At 35.9% G+C, this 21664-nt stretch overlaps 1 protein-coding gene across 1 annotated transcript; it reads left to right on the top strand.

Moving 5' to 3' along the window:
- Positions 1-459: 459 nt before the first annotated feature.
- On the top strand, positions 460-21557 carry LOC110712033 (isovaleryl-CoA dehydrogenase, mitochondrial). The gene is made up of 15 exons (XM_021890458.1): positions 460-795; positions 1001-1084; positions 3365-3422; positions 6926-7050; positions 7129-7173; positions 7800-7848; positions 7960-8069; positions 12305-12381; positions 14557-14607; positions 14703-14767; positions 15822-15976; positions 16081-16121; positions 16217-16271; positions 17771-17827; positions 21042-21557. The coding sequence occupies exons 1-15, from the start codon at positions 682-684 to the stop codon at positions 21186-21188; spliced, it is 1233 nt and encodes a 410-aa protein (XP_021746150.1). The 5' UTR covers positions 460-681; the 3' UTR covers positions 21189-21557.
- Positions 21558-21664: the final 107 nt, after the last annotated feature.

Genomic DNA, 21664 nt, shown 5'->3' with positions numbered 1-21664 from the left:
TTGTAAAGCTACAATTTGAGATGAATCTAACTGTATTACCATATTTTTTGGGTGTGATTTTTCGAAGGCTTACCAAACATATTCATAATGATATTGATACCCAAAACATTCATGTTGTCACCATATCAATGCTATTTTAAAACCACAGCTCATAGTTTCAGCACAAAATCTAATGATACTCAATCTTTCTTCCACGAGATTGCTTGAATGAGCTGATTCTAAAGAGATTTATAGAAATAAAAGTACTTAATATGCATTAAAAAACCTTGGTGATAACACGATAATTTTATAATAAGAATCTATATAAAAATCTAGGTAGTAAACAATTCTAATCGGATTTAAATTCAGTTTTATAATACGGTCAAACCAACACCCCTTAAAATAAAATGGATAAAGCCTCCAACCCAACCCCACATATCAAATTATCAATTCACACGGGCAACATTGTTAATTGAATTTGAACTTGAATAAGAGCATGTTCATAATTCGGATAGGAACAAATTATTGAATATACATTATACATCGTGGTCATCGTCATATACTCATATGGAGTATTTTACAGGGCCACGCTTTCTCTTCTCAGCAGTGCCATAACAAAACTTTCTGCTCCTTGAATTATTTTATATTTAACGTACTCCATTTTTACACCTTCAACCAGTTGTTTCTCTCTCCTCTTTCAAGATGCAGAGATTCTTCGCAGTTAGAAGAGCTTTATCTTCGTTTTTCATTTCCAGGAATTCAACTCAATCTGCTGCTTTCTCTACCGCTCTTCTCTTTGATGATACTCAAATTCAGGTTCGTCCTCAATTAATTAATCGTCGTAATAGTAGTTCAAATTGCGCTATCAATAGAACTATTAATTTTGACGGGAAGGAGTAAAAATTATAAAATTTCTATTTTTTTAAATAGGTTTCAGTTCTAATTGGAATTTGATTTTAATTGAGGAGTGTTTTTTTAAACCATAAATTTAACATTTATAAGGTTATTGAATTATTTACAGTTCAAGGAAAGTGTTGCCCAATTTGCTCAAGAAAATATTGCTCCCCATGCAGAGAAAATCGATAAAACCAATTACTTTCCTAAGGTATGCCTCCATTTTTTCTGATTTTTCCATTTTTGTTTTGGGAAATTCTCAACGGTGACCCTGACTTCTGCTACGCACCGCACATATGGTCACCTCCTTTTTTTTTTTTGGCTTAATTAGAAAATAACACCTAAAAATGCTCCGATTTTGATAATAACACAACAAAAAAAAAGTTTTATTATAATACCACCAAAAATCCCAAAACTTTGGTTTCATCGCCCACTAACGAATTTTTAGATGGAAACCGTTAGTGGGACACGTGTCAATAAGGCATTGGCTTAAAAAAAAAGATAAATAAAAATAAAAAGTAAAATTAAAAAAAATAAAAGAAAAACCCCTAAACCCTAACCCAGCCACCAGCCCCACCACCGCCAGAGACCCCCATTGTTGCCGAAACCCCTTCCTTCACCGGCAAAATCACCGGCCATCACCCCCACCGACATCAGGCCCCCGCAGATCCCACCAATCACTGGAAACCACCACCACAAACCGGCGAAAACAACCAATTCCGTTCGCCTCCACCGCGAAATGAATAAATCTGGGGCTTCTAAGGTCGATTTTGGCCAGTTTAAAGGTGAGGGGTAATTCCAGGAGTGGTTTTCGGCGAGGGGGCGAAGGAGCTAGGTGGTTTTCGCGGGGGGGCTGTGGTGGGTGGGGGTGATTTTTCGGGGAAAGGGAAGGGGGAAGGGGATTTGCTGGGGGGGTGCTAATGTCGGTGGGGGTGATGGCCGGTGATTCCGCCGGTGAAGGAAGGGTTTTCGGCGGCAGTGGGGTTCTTCGGTGGTAGAGTCACGGCCGCCGGTGGTGGGGCTGGTGGCTGGGTTAGGGTTTAGGGGATGTTCTTTTTTTTTTTTAAATTTTCTTTTTTTTAAACCAATAAACAATTGACACGTGTCCCTAGTGGGTCCCACTAATGATTTCCATCCAAAAATCCATTAGTGGGTGGTGAAACCAAATTTTTGGGATTTTTGGTGGTGTTATAATAAATTTTTTTTTTTTTTTTTTTTTTTGTGTGGTGTTATTATCAAAATCAGGGTCTTTTTTAAGTGTTATTTTCTAATTAAGCCTTTTTTTTATTATACAAAATGATCTTAGTTAAAAATTTCATCTCACTCATAACCTTATTTCATTAAATATTAACTATGGTTAGATTTCTATTTTTTTAATAAAAAAAAAATTAAAAAAAATTAACCCCAACCACCAAGAACCAGTCACCACTTGCCCAGCCACCATCTCCCTTCCGGCGACACTACCCCAGGTTCAATCAATCGATGCCGACACTACCCAGATTCCCCCGACCGCCGGTGACATTGCGCCAACTCCACCTCGACCACCGCCAAGCCAGTTCCCAAATCCCCGCCCACAACCCTCCCTCCCTCTCGTCCTTCTCACCGTCACCACCACTAGGTTGCCGAACTCAGAACCCCCAGACTGCCAAACCCAAACACGATTTGGATTTTGTAGATCGAACTAGGAGTGACGGTCGGGTTTAGACCTGGGCGTAGGAGGTCAGAGGAAAGAGAAAAGGAGGTTCCTGGGTTGTGGTGGGAGGATGAGCAGTGGGTTTGGTCTGGTGGCGGTGCAGTTCTTGGTCCGGTGGGGAATGTCAGGTTGAGGTGAGGAAGAGGGTAGAGGTGGTGGTGGCGGTGAGGAGAGAGAAGGATGGTCTTTGGCGGGTTGGGTATTTGGCTGGGCGGTGGTCGAGGTTGAGCAGCGTCACCGGCGGGGTAAGCTTGGAGCAGTGTCGCCAGCGGGGGGCTCCCCCCGCTTGGCTGGCAAGTGGGGCTGGCTACATCTGGTGGGGATGAGGGTGAAGGTGGTGGTTGGGTTGGTGGTTTTTATTTTTAGTATTTTTTTTAAATAAATAACACTCATTAATGTCATATGTGAGATAAATTTGTTAATTAAGATCATTTTGTATAATAAAAAAAAAAGGGAGGTGACCATTGGTGCATTGCAGAAGTTGGGGGTGGGGGTCACTGTTGATAATTTCCCTTTTGTTTTTTTGTTTTTTGTTTTTTTAAAATTCCCTGTTTTATTTTAATTGCATCTATATGATTATTATGTTAACCGATACACAATTTTGCCCGTTAATATTGGAAAGTTATGGAGTACTTCATATTTGTATTAATTAATTTAAAAACAATTTATATTACAACATCTGTATAAAGTATACATATTTGGTCAGATTTTTACGTGAATGGTATACAAACTGTTGCAATATTAATGAAATAGAGGACGTACTAACAATACTCGGTATTACTGATTCTTTTCTGGTAGGATGTGAATCTATGGAAACTCATGGGGGAATTCAATCTTCACGGAATTACAGTACCAGGTTTATATTTTTATCTTTTTTGTATGTGATTTTATGTTGAGTTTAAAAGAGTTTGAAAATTTTCAATTGTGTTGAACGTTGATTCTAGATGAACTTGTTTACTAAAGTGTTTTGACAGTATAATTAGCAAAGCTAAAGAAAACTACGATGACATGTAAACTAAAAACAATTAGACCCTCTGTTTCGGTTCACATGATGAGATTACCGATGACTAGCTAATTTAGTCATATTCAATGAATTTCACTTAATGATGATTATATGATCTGAATTTTGACTTTCATGCTACATACATGATGACTCAAGATATTCTACCTCCGTTTAATATTATTTGCAACGATTAGACATTTTTTACCCACACTTTATGTTAATCGTTGCAAATAATATGAAACGGAGGTAGTACTATTATTTATAAACTATTGAGCCATCTATCAAAGGATTAGTAATAGTAACATGTATTGGTACTGTAAATAGTCACTCACATGAAATCTCTTGACTAGTTTAAAATCACAACAAATGCAAGAGCCATCCAAGGTGCTGATAACTTATTTTAAAAATACTAGAATCACAGCGCTGAAGTGGAAGTTTTTCTTTGTCAATACATGCCACGATTTAAGCACGGTAGTTTAAGGATAACTGTAGGTCGGTGGATGACATTTATATAAACTCTGTGAGGAGTGAGATGCCACAACCATAGTTGTAATCATAACCACCATTAATTTCTATGTCAGTTTAACATGGTCCATATGTTTTTGCTCATTACATGTTACACCGGAAGGCTTTCAATTGAACTGTACTGACACTAGTGCTTGACTGCTCGTGGGTCTCTTGCTCCAAGCACGAGCATTAATCTTTTTTCCTTGTCGCAATACTATGTTTTGAAGCCTAGAAGGCTTGTGTTGTGCTTCAAATTCTTATGTCTGGGGCTGTGTAATTTTTGCATTCATGTCATTCATACTTCACGTAATTTACCCAACCCTTTTCAATTCCTACATGGCTGCAATGTCCCTGTTCTCTGGCACTTTTTGTTGACTAGAGAGACTCTTATGTCTTATCTATCACTAACCATGGTTTGATTGTAGTTGTGAACTTTTGATCTGTCATATAATACTATTAATGCAGAGCATAGGATTTTGTAGAGCAGTATGGGAAGCAGTAGTAGCTGTACAAAGGGAAGTTAACTTGTAAAAATGCCAAACAAGAAACACAATCTTTATGAAAAGGTGCAATTATAATGAAATGATACGATCATCCAAAATAACTAATGAATACAATCATGCAAATAAATAACTACTACATATATAATATACGAAAAGTTGTACATATCTTAAAAAAGTTGTACATATATAATACTACATACATAAAAATAAGGAAATTTTGCATATAACCACCTTTTAAATCTTGTTTTTTTTTTTTTGCATATAACCACCTTTTAAAAAAAATGTTGCAAAAGGCCACCAATTTTAAAAATTTTGTTGCAACTTACCACATTTTTTAAAAAAAGGTGGTTATATGCAAAAAAAAAAAAAAAAAAAAAAAAAAAAAAAAAAACAAGATTTAAAAGGTGGTTTTATGTAAAATTTCCTAAAAATAAAAATACATTTTCATTAACACGGATATCATCTGTAATAACTATTACTTAAGTAATTACCGCTGACATCATCACGGCCATGTGTCGCTTTCTTATAAATTGACATCATTTTTTATTTTATTTTTAATTTTTGTTTTTCAAGGTAAAGATTATATTTGAAAATGATTGATTAATTATACATTTTTCTAATAGCTTTTATGACTAAATTGACTTTAACTACACAATTTCATATCGAGTGAAAATAATTGACGGTTGGTGTATTTCACATTCTTTTTTTCCTCTTACATAGATTTTCTTAAAAAACAATCTCCTATGTTTTATTAGAGATGTTAGAGTTTAGATTTTCCACTCTTTATTAATTATTCAAATTTTCTATAATGAATAAACGAATGCTAACATTTTAAATTTTTATTATAGCTATAAAGTTAGTTAGAATATTTAATATCATGTCCTTCATTTTAGCTCAATTAATTTTACGAGAAAGATCAAGATTTATTATGTTTTGCTAAAAAAATTTATATTACACACTTGCAAATAAATTTTTTATTATTAAAACCGTGCAGTCGGGACTAATCTAGTTTTTAATAAAATATCCAACAATCCCCCACATTGATGAGGAATTTCTTATTCACAAAAAGCTGAAATCTATCAAACATCTATCTCAACCCTTATTCTATCTTACCATAAATTATTAGCCCTTATCTTATGTTATGTGAACTTACCCGAACTTATAAACTTTATCTTATTTTATTAGAACTGAGCTGAACTTATTAGACATGAAATAAGTGAAATTTAAGTCATATAAGTAATAAGGTATGGTCCAAGGTAGTGGCGGATTCCGGATTTAGGGAGCGGGGGTACGAAATTAAGTTTGGTATAAAAAATTTACAAAATAATATGTGGAGTGCAATAATTTTTTTTCTAACTAAATTTTGAGTTAATAAACCATTTCATTATTATATTAGTATTTTCATGATGATACACTCATCCTCCGACAACAAGGCTTGTAATTGAGTAACTAAAATTGGGTAAAAAAAGAGATTATATAAGAGACTGTTATTTGTGAAAACTGGTCTCTTTGATCGGAAAGTACTAACCTGGCGAGGAAAAAATTAAAAAATTATCACCTAAGAGACCGGTTTTTAAAATAGGCAGTTTTTTTGAATTTGACGCAAAAGGCGGGCTGATTCGTTGCTTTGGCTAACCACATAGCAGCACCTAAGAGACCCGATATTAGATACAGGTAGTCTCTTTTGCTATCAGTTTTTGTTTTTTTTTTTTTTGGGAATGGGGATACAGCTGTGTACCCCCTAGATCCGCCAATGGTCCAAGGGAGCCAACCTCTTACTGGAGAGATAAAGTTTGGTAGCTTGTGTCAGGAACCAGAAATAAGATGGATGTCTATCTTATGTCTTTTTTTGTCAATACACCTTTGCATCAACCAGCTCAACCATCATGATTACTGTCAATATTGTTGCTGATTTCCTGACCTAATCTTTGCACTGTGCTGTACTATCCAAAGAGTTCTCCATGCTATTGCATATGATATGTAGGCTCAACCTTCGTACTCTTTCTGTCCTAAAATAGTAGTCAAGATGTCTTAAAATAATAATCAGGTTTCTGTTAATAATGAATTAAAGCATTTATACATGGTATGTAACTAAATTATCTATTGGTCTATAGTAACTACAATGGTAGGGCCATCACAGTAATGATGCTTTCATTCCCTAACTCTAACATCTATTATGAGACTAATTAGTAAAACTTATTAATTCATTGCATAAATAAAAGTTCTTGACCATTCTTGTAATTGGCTTGTTTGAAGCAAATCCAATTGTGAAGTAATGTCACTCTCATTTCTTTCATGATATTGATAGGGATGACCGTAAATTTTTATGTATTTTTGTTTTTTTAGAGGAATATGGTGGACTTGGCCTTGGATATCTCTACCACTGTATTGCAATGGAAGAAATCAGTCGTGCTTCCGGTTCAGTTGGCCTGTCATATGGAGCCCACTCTAATCTTTGTATAAATCAGCTGGTAAGACCAAGACCGGAGTTTAAATAGTATACTTTCTCTTTGCTATGTTGCTTTGTCAGGAAAGTGTTATGTTTTCAGGCAAGGAATGGGAATCCTGACCAGAAAAAGAAATACTTACCAAAGGTATGACACTTTAAATTGTGCCTTTTATCATCAATGTGCTTACACTTGCTGATTGCTATAATCTGAAATTCTGACTAATTCTTAACCATCAAAATTATGGTTCTGATTTTTTTTTCATTGATTAATATATATGCTTGCTCGCCACTTGAGAGTACAGAGTACATTAAGGAAATTCTAGGTTAATATGCACCCATGTGTTTCTGAGGTTTTGAAGTGTAACTGTGTAAGTGGCGTATGACTTTGTTTGTGCAAAGTCATATGAGCTGTGGCTTCTTCATGTTTTAATTAGCTTGTCATAGCCAAATGACAAGGTCAGGTGGAGACTCTGGGGGAGGAGGAGGAGGGGAAACAGTTCCTATGTCAAAGCAGTATGCAGTTGCATGTTAATGTCTTTGGGTGTGAGAGTGTCATTAACATGCACTTTGGCTTAATTTTCCCCGCTTGGATCACCCAAGCCGATGCCCCATTATTGGCGGTTTAGGGAAATATGGGGCCTCTCCTAACCTACAATCTAAACTGCAAATATTATTAATTAGAATTGCACCTAGTTCATGTTTATGTGAATGTCTTAGGGTCTTATTCTTGGATCTATGTTCTGATAAATTAAACATTTGCTGCACCTGAAGCTTATCAGTGGGGAGCATGTTGGAGCTTTGGCAATGAGTGAACCTAATGGTATAATCTATGCACTCTTTCCTTCCGTTCCTTAGTGATGGGAAAATTTTGCAGTTATCATCATGGTAGTCAGATGGCAGTTTTATCTCTCCTCCATGTTGTCTTTTGCAGCTGGTTCAGATGTTGTTGGTATGAAATGCAGAGCTGATCGTGTTGATGGTGGCTATGTGCTAAACGGGAACAAAATGTGGTGCACAAATGGCCCAACTGCTCAAACCCTGGTGAGCACATTTATTTCATCACCTCATGCAACAACATCAAGTGCAATTTTCCATTTACTCAATTATATTTGTTTTTGTGTGAGCGTGCACATGCCTGCACACATGCTCCTTTTTTTTTTTTGTATGTTTGTGTCAATTGTCACGCATTAGAACTGAATTTCTTTTTCAATTTCTTGAGCCATATACATGCTATGATAATCCATTTACCAATTTTCGGGAATGAAAATTTTGGGATTATAAGTTGAATGTAGAGTAATTCATTTTCATTGAAAAATTGTTCCCGAACGAAAAGTTCATATTTCCTCTGTTTTTGTATAATTGCACCATATGGACTTTTACAATGTTCACATAATCTCCTTTGATCATCTTTTGTGATTTATCCGTAAGGAAAAACATAGTCATGTGTGGGATCTGATTACATTCGTCTCAAAATCTACTTTTCAAACATCATTTTTTTATAATTTTTACAAAAGTATAATTAAACATATTAATAGCCAAAGTACTGCAATGGCGAGTTTGAAGTCACTCATGGTGCAATAAAATAAAAATGGAGGAAGTACAATTTTCCCACTTTCCAAGATGCAATTCCAGGTTTCTGAAGAAAGACAAGGAAATAAAATATAGTAGAGAGGATAAAACTCATCTCAACAATCACTAAATTTGAAGAGAACAAGGTTTCAATCTTTATCTCACAAATTTGATTAAAGTCTGATTAATCACGTAGATTAAGTTTTATTCAACAAAGAAATAATGCTCTTATAGAGTTATAGATGTAATAGGAGAGAGAATCTCATTATTTCACAAGTCATCAAAAGCTGTGCTTGCAATGTATTATTCCCCCTTTTATAGGTGGCTAAAGTTGACCTAATCAACTTCTATTAAGAGACCAACAATTACATTAAATGGTCAAGAATTTTTTATTAATTACAAACATAGAGACTAAAAAATGTACCACCGGGAAATGGTCCCCCAAAATTTGTGCTAACGGTTACTCTTGCATCAGCTCCATTAGAAGTCCATGATCTCCATCATAGATATTGATAAAGTAGCCTTTCATAGACGGTTTCACTTTGTGCAAATTTGGGTCCTTGTCACCATTTCACCACTACATGTTTATGTTAGTGTAAGCGTCGCTCTAAGTGCGCCTATGTAGAGCATGTTGTGAATATGTTTGGCAATCATAGGAAGATGGATTTGACATATAATGATAGGGACAAAAAAGTAGGTAGTCGCCAACAAGTTTTTATGGAACTTGTACACCGTTCATGGATCATTTAAGGGAACCACGAAAAGGGACAAACCGAAAAGCAACAACGATTTGATCCATAAAGGTTACACCTAATTCATAATCAATGAGATTACTAACTCTATAGTGGTCCTGAACCATGATTGCATATTCAGGGATGATGGTACAAAAATTGAGTCATGCCCGTATTGGCCTGTACTCGATTCTTATAGCAAAATGTATTATTGCAACCCAAAAAACTTACAAAAATGATTCAATTCACTAAAAACTAATTAATCTAAGTTGGTTGAATATTTAATCCGCACATAAATCTAATTATTGTGAATATTTTGATTAACAACAAGATTATTTTCCATTAATCTTAGCATGCCTAGACGTATAGACCGTGACTCTAGCTCGTGTGCTCAGGGGAGATCTCTCGACGGGAGGATACTCCTTCGATGCCCGAGGAGGAGGAGGAGGATGAGCTCGAGGCTCCTCGTCCTTGAAGTAAAGGATCGTGGACTTCGCCTCCTTGGGAGTCCAGCCAGGTGTTCTGCCGAGACCGTCGTGTTTCTCATCGGCCTGCCGTAGACCGGATTGATAGCATTTTGCGCCATCATGGTTCTGGTGCCCGGAGATTCTTCTTGGCTTGTATGACCGGGTGATGGCCGATGCGGAGACTCGTGTATTGTGGGAGTCTTGCGGTTTAGGAGAGCCGTCTCAAGTTTCTGCAGCCCTCGTGACACTGGGGCGATCGTAGTTCGAGCATTATAGTATTTTTGGGATACTACTAATACGTTCCACTTTCCTTGGGGTGGGACTAGACTTTTCAATGATCACCGAGCATCTTTTTACAGTGATCTAGAATCCGGGGATCTGAACATCATCGGAGGTTTTAGGGTTGCTTGGCTCGGTGGTGGTGTCTTTGCGGGACCATGTTGTTTTGCGGATCCTAACATTACACCCGAGGTGAGGGTTAGGATCTTCATTCTCATTTTTCTCCGCGGCACGCTTTCTTTTGACCGGGGAAGTCGCGTGTTACTACGGTACACTAACTCCTAAGGACCCCCGTCCGGCGGTAAGTACCGCAGTAACACGCGACTCCCCATGTCAAAAGAAAGCGTGCCACGGAGAAAAATGAGAACGAAGATCCTAACCCTCTCCTCGGGAATAGTGTTAGGATCTGCAAAACAACATGGTCCCCCAAAGACACCACACCTCTGGTGATGTCCAATCGCCGGATCCTGGATCACGGGCCCGTACAGTGAAAAGAAGCTTGGTGATCATCGAAAAGTCTAGGGGGTGATAGTCATCTCACCCCAAGGAAAGTGAAACATGTTAGTAGTATCCCAAAAATACTCTAACAACGCTTGAACTACGATCGCCCCACTGCCACGGGGGCTGTGGAAACCTGATACGGCTCTCCAAAAGTTCATTAAACCACATGACTCCCACAATACACGACTCTCGGCATCGGCCATCACCCGGTCGTACAAGCCAGAATCCCCGGGCGCCAAAACCGTGATGGCGCAAAATGTTATCAACCCACCCTACGGCAGGCCGATGAGAAACACTGCGGTCTCGGTAGAACACCAGCTGGCTGGACTCCTAAGGAGGCGGAGTCCACGATCCTCTACTTGAAGGATGAGGAAACTCGAGCTCATCCTCCTCCTCCTCTCGATGAGCTCCTCTGAGCCGAGCTAGCTTCACAATCTATACCTCTAGGCGTGCTAAGATTAATGGACAGTAATATTGTTGTTAATCGAAGTCATCACAATAATTAGATTTATGTGTGTATTAAATATTCAACCGACTTAAATTATTTAGTTTCGAGCAAATTGAATTGTCTTTTGGTTGCAATTAATACATGTTACTATAAGAATCGAGTAGAGGCCAATACGGGCGGCATTGACTTCATTACTCAATTTACGTACCATCATTCATGAATATCTAGTCATGTAGTTAGTCTTCTCATGGATTATGTATTGGGTGTAACTTTAATGGATCGTAACCCTCGAAAGGCTACGGTATTTATGGAAATGAAATCGGAAAAATATTTTAAATTTGGCTACGGTTTGTTTTAGCTGGTTTTGTACGCGTTTAGGAATCCTAGAAGTTCGTTTCAAACTCGGATTGCTTTGTAAATTGAATAATTATTCAATTGAGCTTAAAAATAAAAAGAAAGAATTAATATAAATGGTTTGGGATTAAGACAAATAAATGGTTTGGGCTTAAGATTGAAATTAATGTGGGCTAGAAAGGTGAAATGGACTGGATTTATGAACAAAATTAAGTACTCCTTTGTTTCAACACTCTACTCGAACTAAATTGCAATGAAAGGCTTTACTCATCATCGGGTTTCTGTTGGGGAGACATTTTTAGGTGTCTACAGTGGTAAGTGTGTATCCAGAATGTTGGTTAGCAAAACTTTTTGGGGCTGTCTCATATTTTTATGTAACAAAGAGACGATATAGTGTGGGATATTGTCTGTTTTTCCTCTTTATAACCAAATCTATTTTAAGTTATCTTATAAATGATCTGATAAAGCATTGTTAAACTGTAATATTATTGGCTACATGGTCTTTTAACTACTATGCCCTAAAGATTTTTGTCATATTTTGAAGCTGAAACTGAATTAGGGATACTGATATGGATATTATCTGAAATAGAAATGTTGTGTAATTGATATAATCAACACGTTTTTAAAATAAAAAAAAATGTGTTACTTTTACATGGCATATGAATTATATTTTGCTAATAGGTGTAGTTCATAAAATAAAAAAAAAAAGCTTCTGTAGCTTTGTTTTTTTCTTACTATGGGCAACATGTGTAACTAAGTCAACAAATCCCACCAAAACTATAATAGAAATGAGACGTGAAGGCAATTTGTGTGGAAACCTAGACTTATATGTTAGCCATTTTGTCCTAGAATTTGAAAATTCATGCCTCACCTTTTGATTTTTTTCCCCATAAATTTTTTTGATAATGAGATATCTTGTTGGAGCAGGTAGTCTATGCAAAAACAGACTTAGCCGCACACTCCAAAGGAATTACAGCATTCATCATCGAAAAAGGAATGCCTGGGTACTAAATTGCAATTAAAGATTTTTTAGTTGGCAATTGTTTCTGTTGCTTTCTTGATGTCATAAAAAAATCTGACTGTATTTAGCATTAATCCAGTCTTCCCAATCTCTTGCAATTACAGCTGATGCTATAAAGAGTGTTTTCTATTATTGTTATTATTATTGTTATTGTTATTGTTATTGTTATTGTTATTGTTATTGTTATTGTTATTGTTATTGTTATTGTTATTGTTATTGTTATTGTTATTGTTATTGTTATTGTTATTGTTATTGTTATTATTATTGTTATTGTTATTATTATTATTATTATTATTATTATTATTATTATTATTATAATTATATGATGCATCTATAATCTTATTGCTCATTAGGTAATTCTGCCTTATCACTTTAAATTTGAAACCGCTAGATTATCACCTGAAGTATCCTCATCTTATTTTATCTCCTTGTTGATCAAGTTGACATGCTTTGATGAGGTGACTATTGATAAAAAAAACATCTTGTCCATTCTCCATTTCTATTTCCTTATAAGTACTTCCTCCGTATTTTATTACTTGCTCAATTTCTCTGAACACGGAGTTTTAGGAGGAACAGTAGAAAATATTATTTTTAGGATGGAAGTGGGGTTGGTTGAAGAATAAAAAGATATGAAAAAACAAAAGTGAGTATAAGTGGGGACGAGAGAGAATATGAAAAATATTAATATATGATATGAGAGGACCACTAGCGGGGAGGAAAATAGTAAAATATTGTTAAAAAGTTTCCAAAAAAGAAAATGGAGCAAGTAATAAAATACGGCTGCAAAAGGAAAGTGGAGCAAGTAATAAAATACGGAGGGAGTACATCTACTTCTATATGCTATTTTGGTACACTCACCGTTCATTTTGACACTACACACTCACACACCCTTTGACCGTCTTTTGTGATTATATATAAGAAAGAAGAGTCATGTGGGATTATGTTATTCTTTTCGAGATGTACTTTCAAACTATCAACTTATTATTAATATTACTTATAGACAACTAAGATATTTATGACCTCAAAGTTGTGTGATGGCCAATGTGAAAGTAAATTGAGTAAACTTAAAAAGGGCGTTGGGGGGGGGGGGGGAGGGATTAGCTGCCAATATAGTCTTCGTAATTTAGCATGCATTAAAGAATGTCGCCAAACACCAAGATAATCAAGGTCATATATGTATTTGAGTTCCATCTTTACACCGCTGATATATAGATATGCCCTTGGGGATTAAACTAATAAATCTGTAGTCAATGTTACTGTATTAGGTATGCAGGTTTGAGTAGTGTGCTATGTTTTGTTACTTATTAAAATATTGAATGCGGTATTGAGGAGATCAGTGGATACTAATTTGATTACATCAAAGAAGGAAAGGGAATCAGGGAGGAAAATGAAGGGAGTTTAGGAGAGACAGAAGTACAGAAGAGCTTCCCTGTATCTACTGATTGACAACAACTTTACTGAGAAATAATAAAAGAATCAATTGGGAGAGGCTAAAAGTAAGCTGTAATTTCCAAAAAATACAATACATATCATAACAATTCTCTAGCCTTTATTACTAGAACAGATCTACAAAACCAGAATAAATCTCCCAAATCCTTAGTATTAGATGCATTTCCTAAATAATTTCTATGTTCTAGTAATTTCGGTATTCATATTCCTGTAAAGATACCCTGCTGAAATCTCATCAAGGTTTCAGAAACATCAAAGCCATGGAACATTTGAAAAAAAGGACTTGATCAACTAGTTTCACGAGTTTGTATTTTTTTGTTTCATTTGTGATGCACTCAATTTGTCTGTCGGTTTTAAGCAAGCTCTATTCTGATGTTTATGCTCTGTTGGGTTTAAAGATAAATACAAAGTCCCTGTAATAGGGAAGGATAATCTTTTCTCAATACCTAATAGGGTTCAGAAATACTTCGTGGATGATAAGCCCATCACATCAGTGAGATTTGTGGGTGAATAGTGTTTGCAAGTGATGTTTCACTAAGGTTTCTCAACCGCTGACACTCTTTTTCACTGGAGTGCATGTTTCCTTAATTCTAGCTCTGGGTAATAGAGTAGTATAATAATAAATAAAAAAACTTCTAAATTGTACAATTTTTGGTCTCATTTATTCCAGAGGTTTATTTATTTATTCTCCCTTTTACATGAACTGCAGATTTAGCACAGCCCAAAAACTGGACAAACTGGGAATGCGAGGAAGCGACACGTATGTGTTCTGTGAACTTTCTGAAAATTCATGATTCAATCTTGTGTATATTGAGGTGCTGATACTTTAGTGTTGGATTGCAAAATACCATGCAGATGTGAACTTGTTTTTGAGAACTGCTTTGTGCCTCAGGAAAATGTTCTCGGGGAGGAAGGAAAAGGTTAGTGTGATGCCCTTTACACCATGGTTCTGTAAAATAGGGTGTATGCAGTTTTCTTACTTTTCACATAGTTGTGAGCAGCTCAAGTCTTTTAAAAAAGCCTGTGAAAGTGTGTATAAACTCTATAAAGTTAAAAAGTACTCCTTCTGTTTCACTACAATGGTTACCCTTGATCATTTTACAACCACCAAGAAAATTTGGAAAGTAGGAGAGATGAATGGAAAAAATGGAATGTTCTCAGAAAAGAAGAATAATGGAATATTTTAAGAAAATTTCAATAACAAAATATAGGTAAAGTGTATTGTAAGAAATGAAGAATTAAAGTTAGGTAAAGTGAAATGTTGTAAGTGGGATAAATGTAGGGTGAGATTCTATTAAATAAGTTGGGTCATGTATCTTAAATTAGAATAAGCAAAGTGTAACCATTATTTTGAATTGGCCAAAATAGGAATGTTAGCCATAATAATGTCACGAAGAGATTAATTTAGTATATTGCATCAAAACAGAAATTGACTCCTCGGCCACTTTTATAATGTTCAAAATCAAACTTCTAGGCCACTTATGTGTTTTCTAATCATATACATTGCACCATTATAAAAGTTCATCATAAAGAAAAAAAATCCAAGTGGATTGTCATAGGGCCACTAAAAGAAGAAGACGTGCCAATAAACACACAACATACAACTCACATTGCATACAATAAATGCACACACGTCAACTTACCACAATATATGGTTCACAAAATAAAGTACTCTTCTGTTTTTTTTTTTTTTGGATGTGTGTGTGTGCGCGTTCTCACGTACACTTTTTGCAGTCTACAATGCACATGTTTGACTATTTATATCTTACATTATATATGATTGGACATTATGGAAAGTTGATATTTAGATACCACACATTAAAGCAAATCTAACAAGATCTTATGTAACAATTTTTGTTTTTATTTTAGTAACAAAATAAAGTCAAAGTTTTCTTAGTTTGACTCGATGCCCCTAGCTCTGCCCCCAGGTTTTCGTGCATGCTGGCTAACACAGCTCTCTGATCTTTTATCCAGGGGTATATGTTATGATGTCAGGGCTGGACTTGGAGAGGCTTGTTTTGTCAGCTGGACCTCTTGGTATCATGCAAGCTTGCCTTGATGTTGTTCTTCCTTATGTTCGGCAGAGGGAACAGTTTAGGCGTCCAATCGGTGAATTTCAGTTCATACAGGTATATATTTTGCATTCTTAAACCTTAAGACGATTTCTGATAGATCTAGGACTTCCAGCTCGAAAGCCTTGTGAATGAAATAATAAGTTAGTTTGCTGATGCAGGGGAAGGTTGCTGACATGTATACTTCCTTGCAATCATCAAGGTAAATTTGTAAGCAAATTGATGATTTTAACATCTGCATAAACAGTGGAAAGAGTCTTGAAGAAATTAATTTGATTGTTCTTGCACCTTGTACAGGTCATATGTGTACTCAGTTGCACGAGATTGTGACGGTGGAAATGTTGACCCAAAGGTGTGTTAATCTATTATGCATCTCGATTTGTTTTCTAATGTTAGTCCACCTGACAGCTCTCTCAAGTTGTTTCCGTTACTCAATTCAATGTCTCATTGAAAGATTTGAATCTATAATCATCAGTCTATGTTTGTCCTCTTGATTGGGAGCCTGATAACATCCCTTAATCAGGATTTGAAGAAGGATTTTATGTATGTCTAGTTGTCTACCACTGTGCTGATTCATGGACTCTTTGGTGAATAATGTAGAAAAGGTTGTAATTGTATAGGTATAGGTACAAAAAAAAAAACAAAAAAAAGGTAAATAGCGACATTTGATGAATCTTTGGATTTAGGGGTATTTTATACGGGAAAGGTATGTAGAGTAAATAATGGCGCAAAAACTTGCGAAATGTTGGGGTGTATGAAAAAGGTAAAGAAGTTGGTGTATATAATAAAACTATTTTAAATAAAAATAGAAATTTTAGAAACAGGCACAACAGTGTGGGACACCAAAAATGGAATACAGCACTATATTATGGGTGGGTTGGAGGGAGTAAATAATAGGAAAAAAATACAAAGAAATCATTGTGAAATGTGAATGAAAGAATTAAGGGCTCTTTTTGTTGATCGAAACTATTATGCTTTTATGGTTTAAAAAAGTAACAAATATTGGGGTCTTGACGGAAAAATATAATTTTGATAGGTTCCATGTTCAAAAATCCGGTAAATTTGACACCCCCAAGTTTCTTATACTGCCCCGCAAAGTAAATTTTTACAATTTGCATTAGAAGATGACAAAAATTATCGAAGGTATTTTAATGTGAAATGCTAGCGTGTTAATGCCTTTGAGAGGCTGAAATACTGAATTAGAAATTTTGTGATTACTTTGCTGTCCTTATTTTTTAGCTAATATGATTTGTAATGCTCTTTGGCTGTTTCCTTCGTGTTGGACTGTCTATGCGTAGATTGAGATTGAAAGGATTTTCCAGAGAACTATTTTTGCCGTCATTTTCCATGATAGTTTTCTGACAGTGATTTATGTTATCTTTTTTCAAATATGATACACATTAGTAATTAATTTGATTAAAAAATATTCACTGGCGCTGAGATTCGTACATCTTCTCTTCATTGTTCAATGTATCTGGGTGCTTCAAGAAAGGCAGTTGGACCTTTGATAATATGTGTGTATGACAGTGTCACGTGAATGCTTTGATGCCATAGGAGTTGAGGAGTGCATCTTCCTAGCCTCTAGATATGCCTATAAAGTTGCAGAGGCATCTTATGTATCTTTTTCTTTTACATGCAATGGCATACCAAGTCATTATTCTGCTACATGTCCAATCAATTGGTTTCTTCTACAAGCGATGACAACTTATAATGTCCGTTTCCTTTGTCATCCTGCATCTGCCACCACCTATTAATTCTTCTCGATTTCTTGCTTACCTATAAATATCTCAGTTTGCTTAATTAGTCAAGCACGTGACAAGCCTCCTCACCCCTCTTCTAAAATGCTTGCAGGACTGCGCTGGAGTTATTCTCTGTGCTGCTGAAAGGGGTACACAAGTTGCACTACAGGTATAAAGCTCTTTTGTGTATTTGTATTTTGAGCATCTAGGTGTCAATTTGATTGTTTGCACATTAACTTAATCTTCATTTTGTGGCCAATTAGGCAAATTGATATAAAAATTACCCTCTTGCCAATTGAAAGATTGGCCGGAGACATAATGGTTAAATTAAAATGTGCCTATATCTTTGGACACATAAATTAAAACTTGGCCCATGTAATAATTTATGTTGTACCTCTTTTGTTTATTATTAGTTGACACACTTCATTTAGGCACACATTTTAAGCCATTAAGGTGTGTCAAAAGATGTTAAAGACATAAGTACCCCTTACCCCCCAAACTACAAACCAATCTAAATTGGTTAAGTAAGGGTAAAATAGGAGTCATACATTAAGAAACTTATCAAAACGAGAAACATGTCAACTAAAAAGAACTTTCTTAAAAAAGTAAGGAAAAATTGTCAAAAATAATACAACCTTTGAGCAATCTGCTAAAGCAAGTCTACCTTTTTGATTATTTCTGAATAATACAACCTTTAGAGAGTATCCCCTTAAAACAAGTAATGACTGGTTAGCAACGTTGTTACATGCTTAATGGGACACGTGTAGTTGTTATTGGTTTGACAATTTAATTTGAATTTTTTTACTTATTTAATGTTTTTAATTTTTTTAGATTTAAAATATTATTATTACTATTACTATCCACAATCCCTACCAGCCAGCCACCCCGTCCTTCCCTGGCGCTCCTCTTCTTCTACAACCCCAGTGTCGGCATTCAACTCCCTTTCCCCGAGCCGGTGACCTCACCTCCTTTCCAGAGCCGGCGACTCCATCACCGGTATCTCATCGCTCGTCGCACCCCGACTCCAACCAACCACAAAACCCCGTAACCCCCTAAAAACCCATCTCCCAACCCGGAAATCCCCAACCGCCCTTCCCCCACCCTCGAAACCCTAGCGGCTAGGGTTTTCGAGGGTAGGGAGATATGTGATTAGGGAGAGTGGCGATTTGTGATTTTGAGGGTGGGGGATGGATTTCTAGGGAGTTTCGTGGGGAGGGAGGAGGGTTTCATGGATGGTTGTTTGGGGGAGAGGGTGGCAATGGCAGGGGTGTGGGAAAGGACGGCAGGCTGGCAGAGGAGGGGGATAGGGGGATTGGCTGGATGCCGGCGGGGCAAGGGGCTAGGCTGGACGCCAGTGGGGGTGGTTGGAGGGAGTCGGGGAAGGTGGGGGAAGGGGGATGGATCTTTTTTTTTCTTAATTATTTTTATTATGTAATAATCATTAATTAACCATAATTAAAGTTTAAATTATTTGTTAATTAAACTGTTATACGCATTTATAACAATAAATAAAATGTTGACCGGTTATCTAGGTTGCAGGCAAAATATCTTGTTTAAATCGGAAACCCCTCAAATGTTGTATTATTTAAAATAATCAAAAGGTTAACTTGTATTTGGCGGACCGCTTAAAGGTTGTAATATTTTTGACAATTTTCCCAAAAAATAATACTTGTCAACTAAAAAACAGAGGAAGTATTATTTATTCCATAAATAAAATGGTCGCTAAAAATTTAAGAAACATGGGGGCGGGGGATTTAGGTAAAAAAAAAAAAAAAAACTCGAAACTATATTGCTTACACTTGCTATGCTTATTTTCTTGATCCAAGACATGGGTTTAAATGACTTCCATCACATGACATTTTAATTTCCTGTAAGAGGGCCAAAGCTTTGTTTGGTAATTTGCCAAGAACTGGTTGCATTTGCTGATTTGACTACCCGGTTGTATTAGATGTTTTGACTAGCTAATTGTATTGGTTGTTTACCATAAATTGTTTGGTAAAATTAGCATTAACTTGTGGCTATTTTCTTACTAGAGCATATGAAATAACAAATAAAGATATTGGTATTTGGGTAGGTAGGGATGTAAATTATAACAAGTTAAGAAAAAAATTGTCGTTCTACAAGAATTTCTCAAAATTCTTAATCACCTAGTCTAAAAGGCTCTATATTCACTTTTTTTTTTTTTTTTTTTTTTTTTTTTTTTTTTTATAAAAGTGTGGATTTAGCTTAATTAGCTCGTCGAAAAAGCACTTTTACCTAAAATATTTTTATTTTATTTTAATTTTTTTTATGTTTGTTTTTAGTAATAAGTCTTCAAAAACAAACAGATTTTGCTTCCTTATCTCTAAGAACTTTGCCTCGTACCCTTTTAGTCCTAGCAAGTAGCAAGTATAGATTTTTTATCCTTTGTATCTGGAAAGATTATGAGTCTGTTTAATAAATGATAATGAATTGTGACAAGTAAGAACGGCTTCAAGCTAGTGAAATCACTTATGATTTTATCCATGATTCATGAACTAAGAAGTGAGTCTCTGAGTAAATTATTGGCTCTAACTATACTTTAGTCTCAAAGACTTCTTAACATGAACAAGATACGCCCTAGTATTTGCAAGTTCCTTTCTTTCTATGTGCTCTACAAAATAGCTGAAGGACATAGTTTTGCTTATTTCACTGATTTGTTTCCTTGGCCTTCTTTTCTATGTTCCTTTCTTTCTATGTGCATAACAAAATAGGTGAGGGTCATGCTCATTTATATCATATTGAGTCAATTAACTGACTAATCACGTTATGTTGGGTCAGTTTAATCATAACATCTATCACTAGGCCAAGTTGAACCCAATATTGATAGTACATATAGTCGATCTTGGGCTTTAACCATTAGTTTAAGCTTTTGGTTGAGTTGGTCTTTTAACATGGTATCAAGAGCTAACGTGACATAAAGGTCACGGGTTCAAATCTCATCCATCCCCATTTTCAAGTGCCCATGCCGCATCCACATTTCTAGTCCAAAGGGCTCTCATGTGAGGGGGCGTGATAGATTATATATAAGGATCATCCTGGCTTCAACCATTAACTAAAAGTTTTGGTTGAGTTGGTCCTTTAACGTGGAGAACAAGGACTTGTGTAATTGATTTTTGAAAAAAGGTGCGACTATTATCAAAACTTGGTATTAGTTTCCATAAGGGAAAATTGAGACGTGAATTTGATAAATGGAATGGAGGAGAGAAATATTTGCTAGTTAAAAATTCTTACCGGTGCTTATACATGGGACATTCCATTTATAACGTTTTACATTAATTTTAATCCCCTTTTTTTAAGGTTATTACTTCATGAGCCATATCAGATGAATTGACTGTAATTGAATGCCTTATTGCATTTTGCAGGCCATACAATGTCTTGGAGGTAATGGTTACGTGAATGAGTATCCAACGGGGCGTTTTCTTCGGGATGCAAAATTATATGAGATAGGGGCAGGAACCAGTGAGATAAGGAGAATGATCATCGGTCGTGAATTGTTCAAGGAGCAATGAGCACTCTGGAATAATTATTGGGTGATTCCTAATCAACTATCCGTGGTTCCTATGCGAGGCTTCATAACAGTGAAGATACTGGGCTCTGCTACACCATGCTTGCTGCTGTAGATTTTCATCCATTGCTCTCTTTCGAGGCATCAGCGCCACCCTGAAACTAATTACACTGTACAGAATCTGTAAAGCAAATAAGTGCAATTATATCGATTTAACATTTTTAGAGCTTTCAAAATGCTCAATTCCTTCGGACCTTCATTTTGAGGCACAATTTATATTGATTTAACTCTGTGAATGCTAAAAATATTCCATGCACCAATAGTTCATGGTTGTTGCCTTATTTGAGGTAGCTATTTACTATTTTGAATTAAATTTTTTTTTTTTGTGGATTTCTAAAATCCTTACCACCCCCCCCCCCCCCTCCCCACCACCAAAAAAAATTGATCATAGGATTTCTTAGGAGGGAAACTTTAATCACC

The sequence above is a fragment of the Chenopodium quinoa genome, unplaced genomic scaffold (genome assembly GCF_001683475.1).
Source record: "Chenopodium quinoa cultivar QQ74 unplaced genomic scaffold, ASM168347v1, whole genome shotgun sequence".
Classification (NCBI taxonomy): Eukaryota; Viridiplantae; Streptophyta; class Magnoliopsida; order Caryophyllales; family Amaranthaceae; genus Chenopodium; species Chenopodium quinoa.
This window is presented reverse-complemented; position numbering and strand designations above follow the sequence as displayed.

What these genes read in the sequence shown, in the direction of transcription:
- LOC110712033 (XM_021890458.1), top strand. Translation starts at nt 682, where the DNA reads ATGCAGAGATTCTTCGCAGTTAGAAGAGCTTTATCTTCGTTTTTCATT. An exon ending in AAAAGAAATACTTACCAAAG is followed by an intron (nt 7,174 to 7,799) that starts GTATGACACTTT and finishes CTGCACCTGAAG; the next exon opens with CTTATCAGTGGGGAGCATGT. An exon ending in TCTCGGGGAGGAAGGAAAAG is followed by an intron (nt 14,768 to 15,821) that starts GTTAGTGTGATG and finishes TCTTTTATCCAG; the next exon opens with GGGTATATGTTATGATGTCA.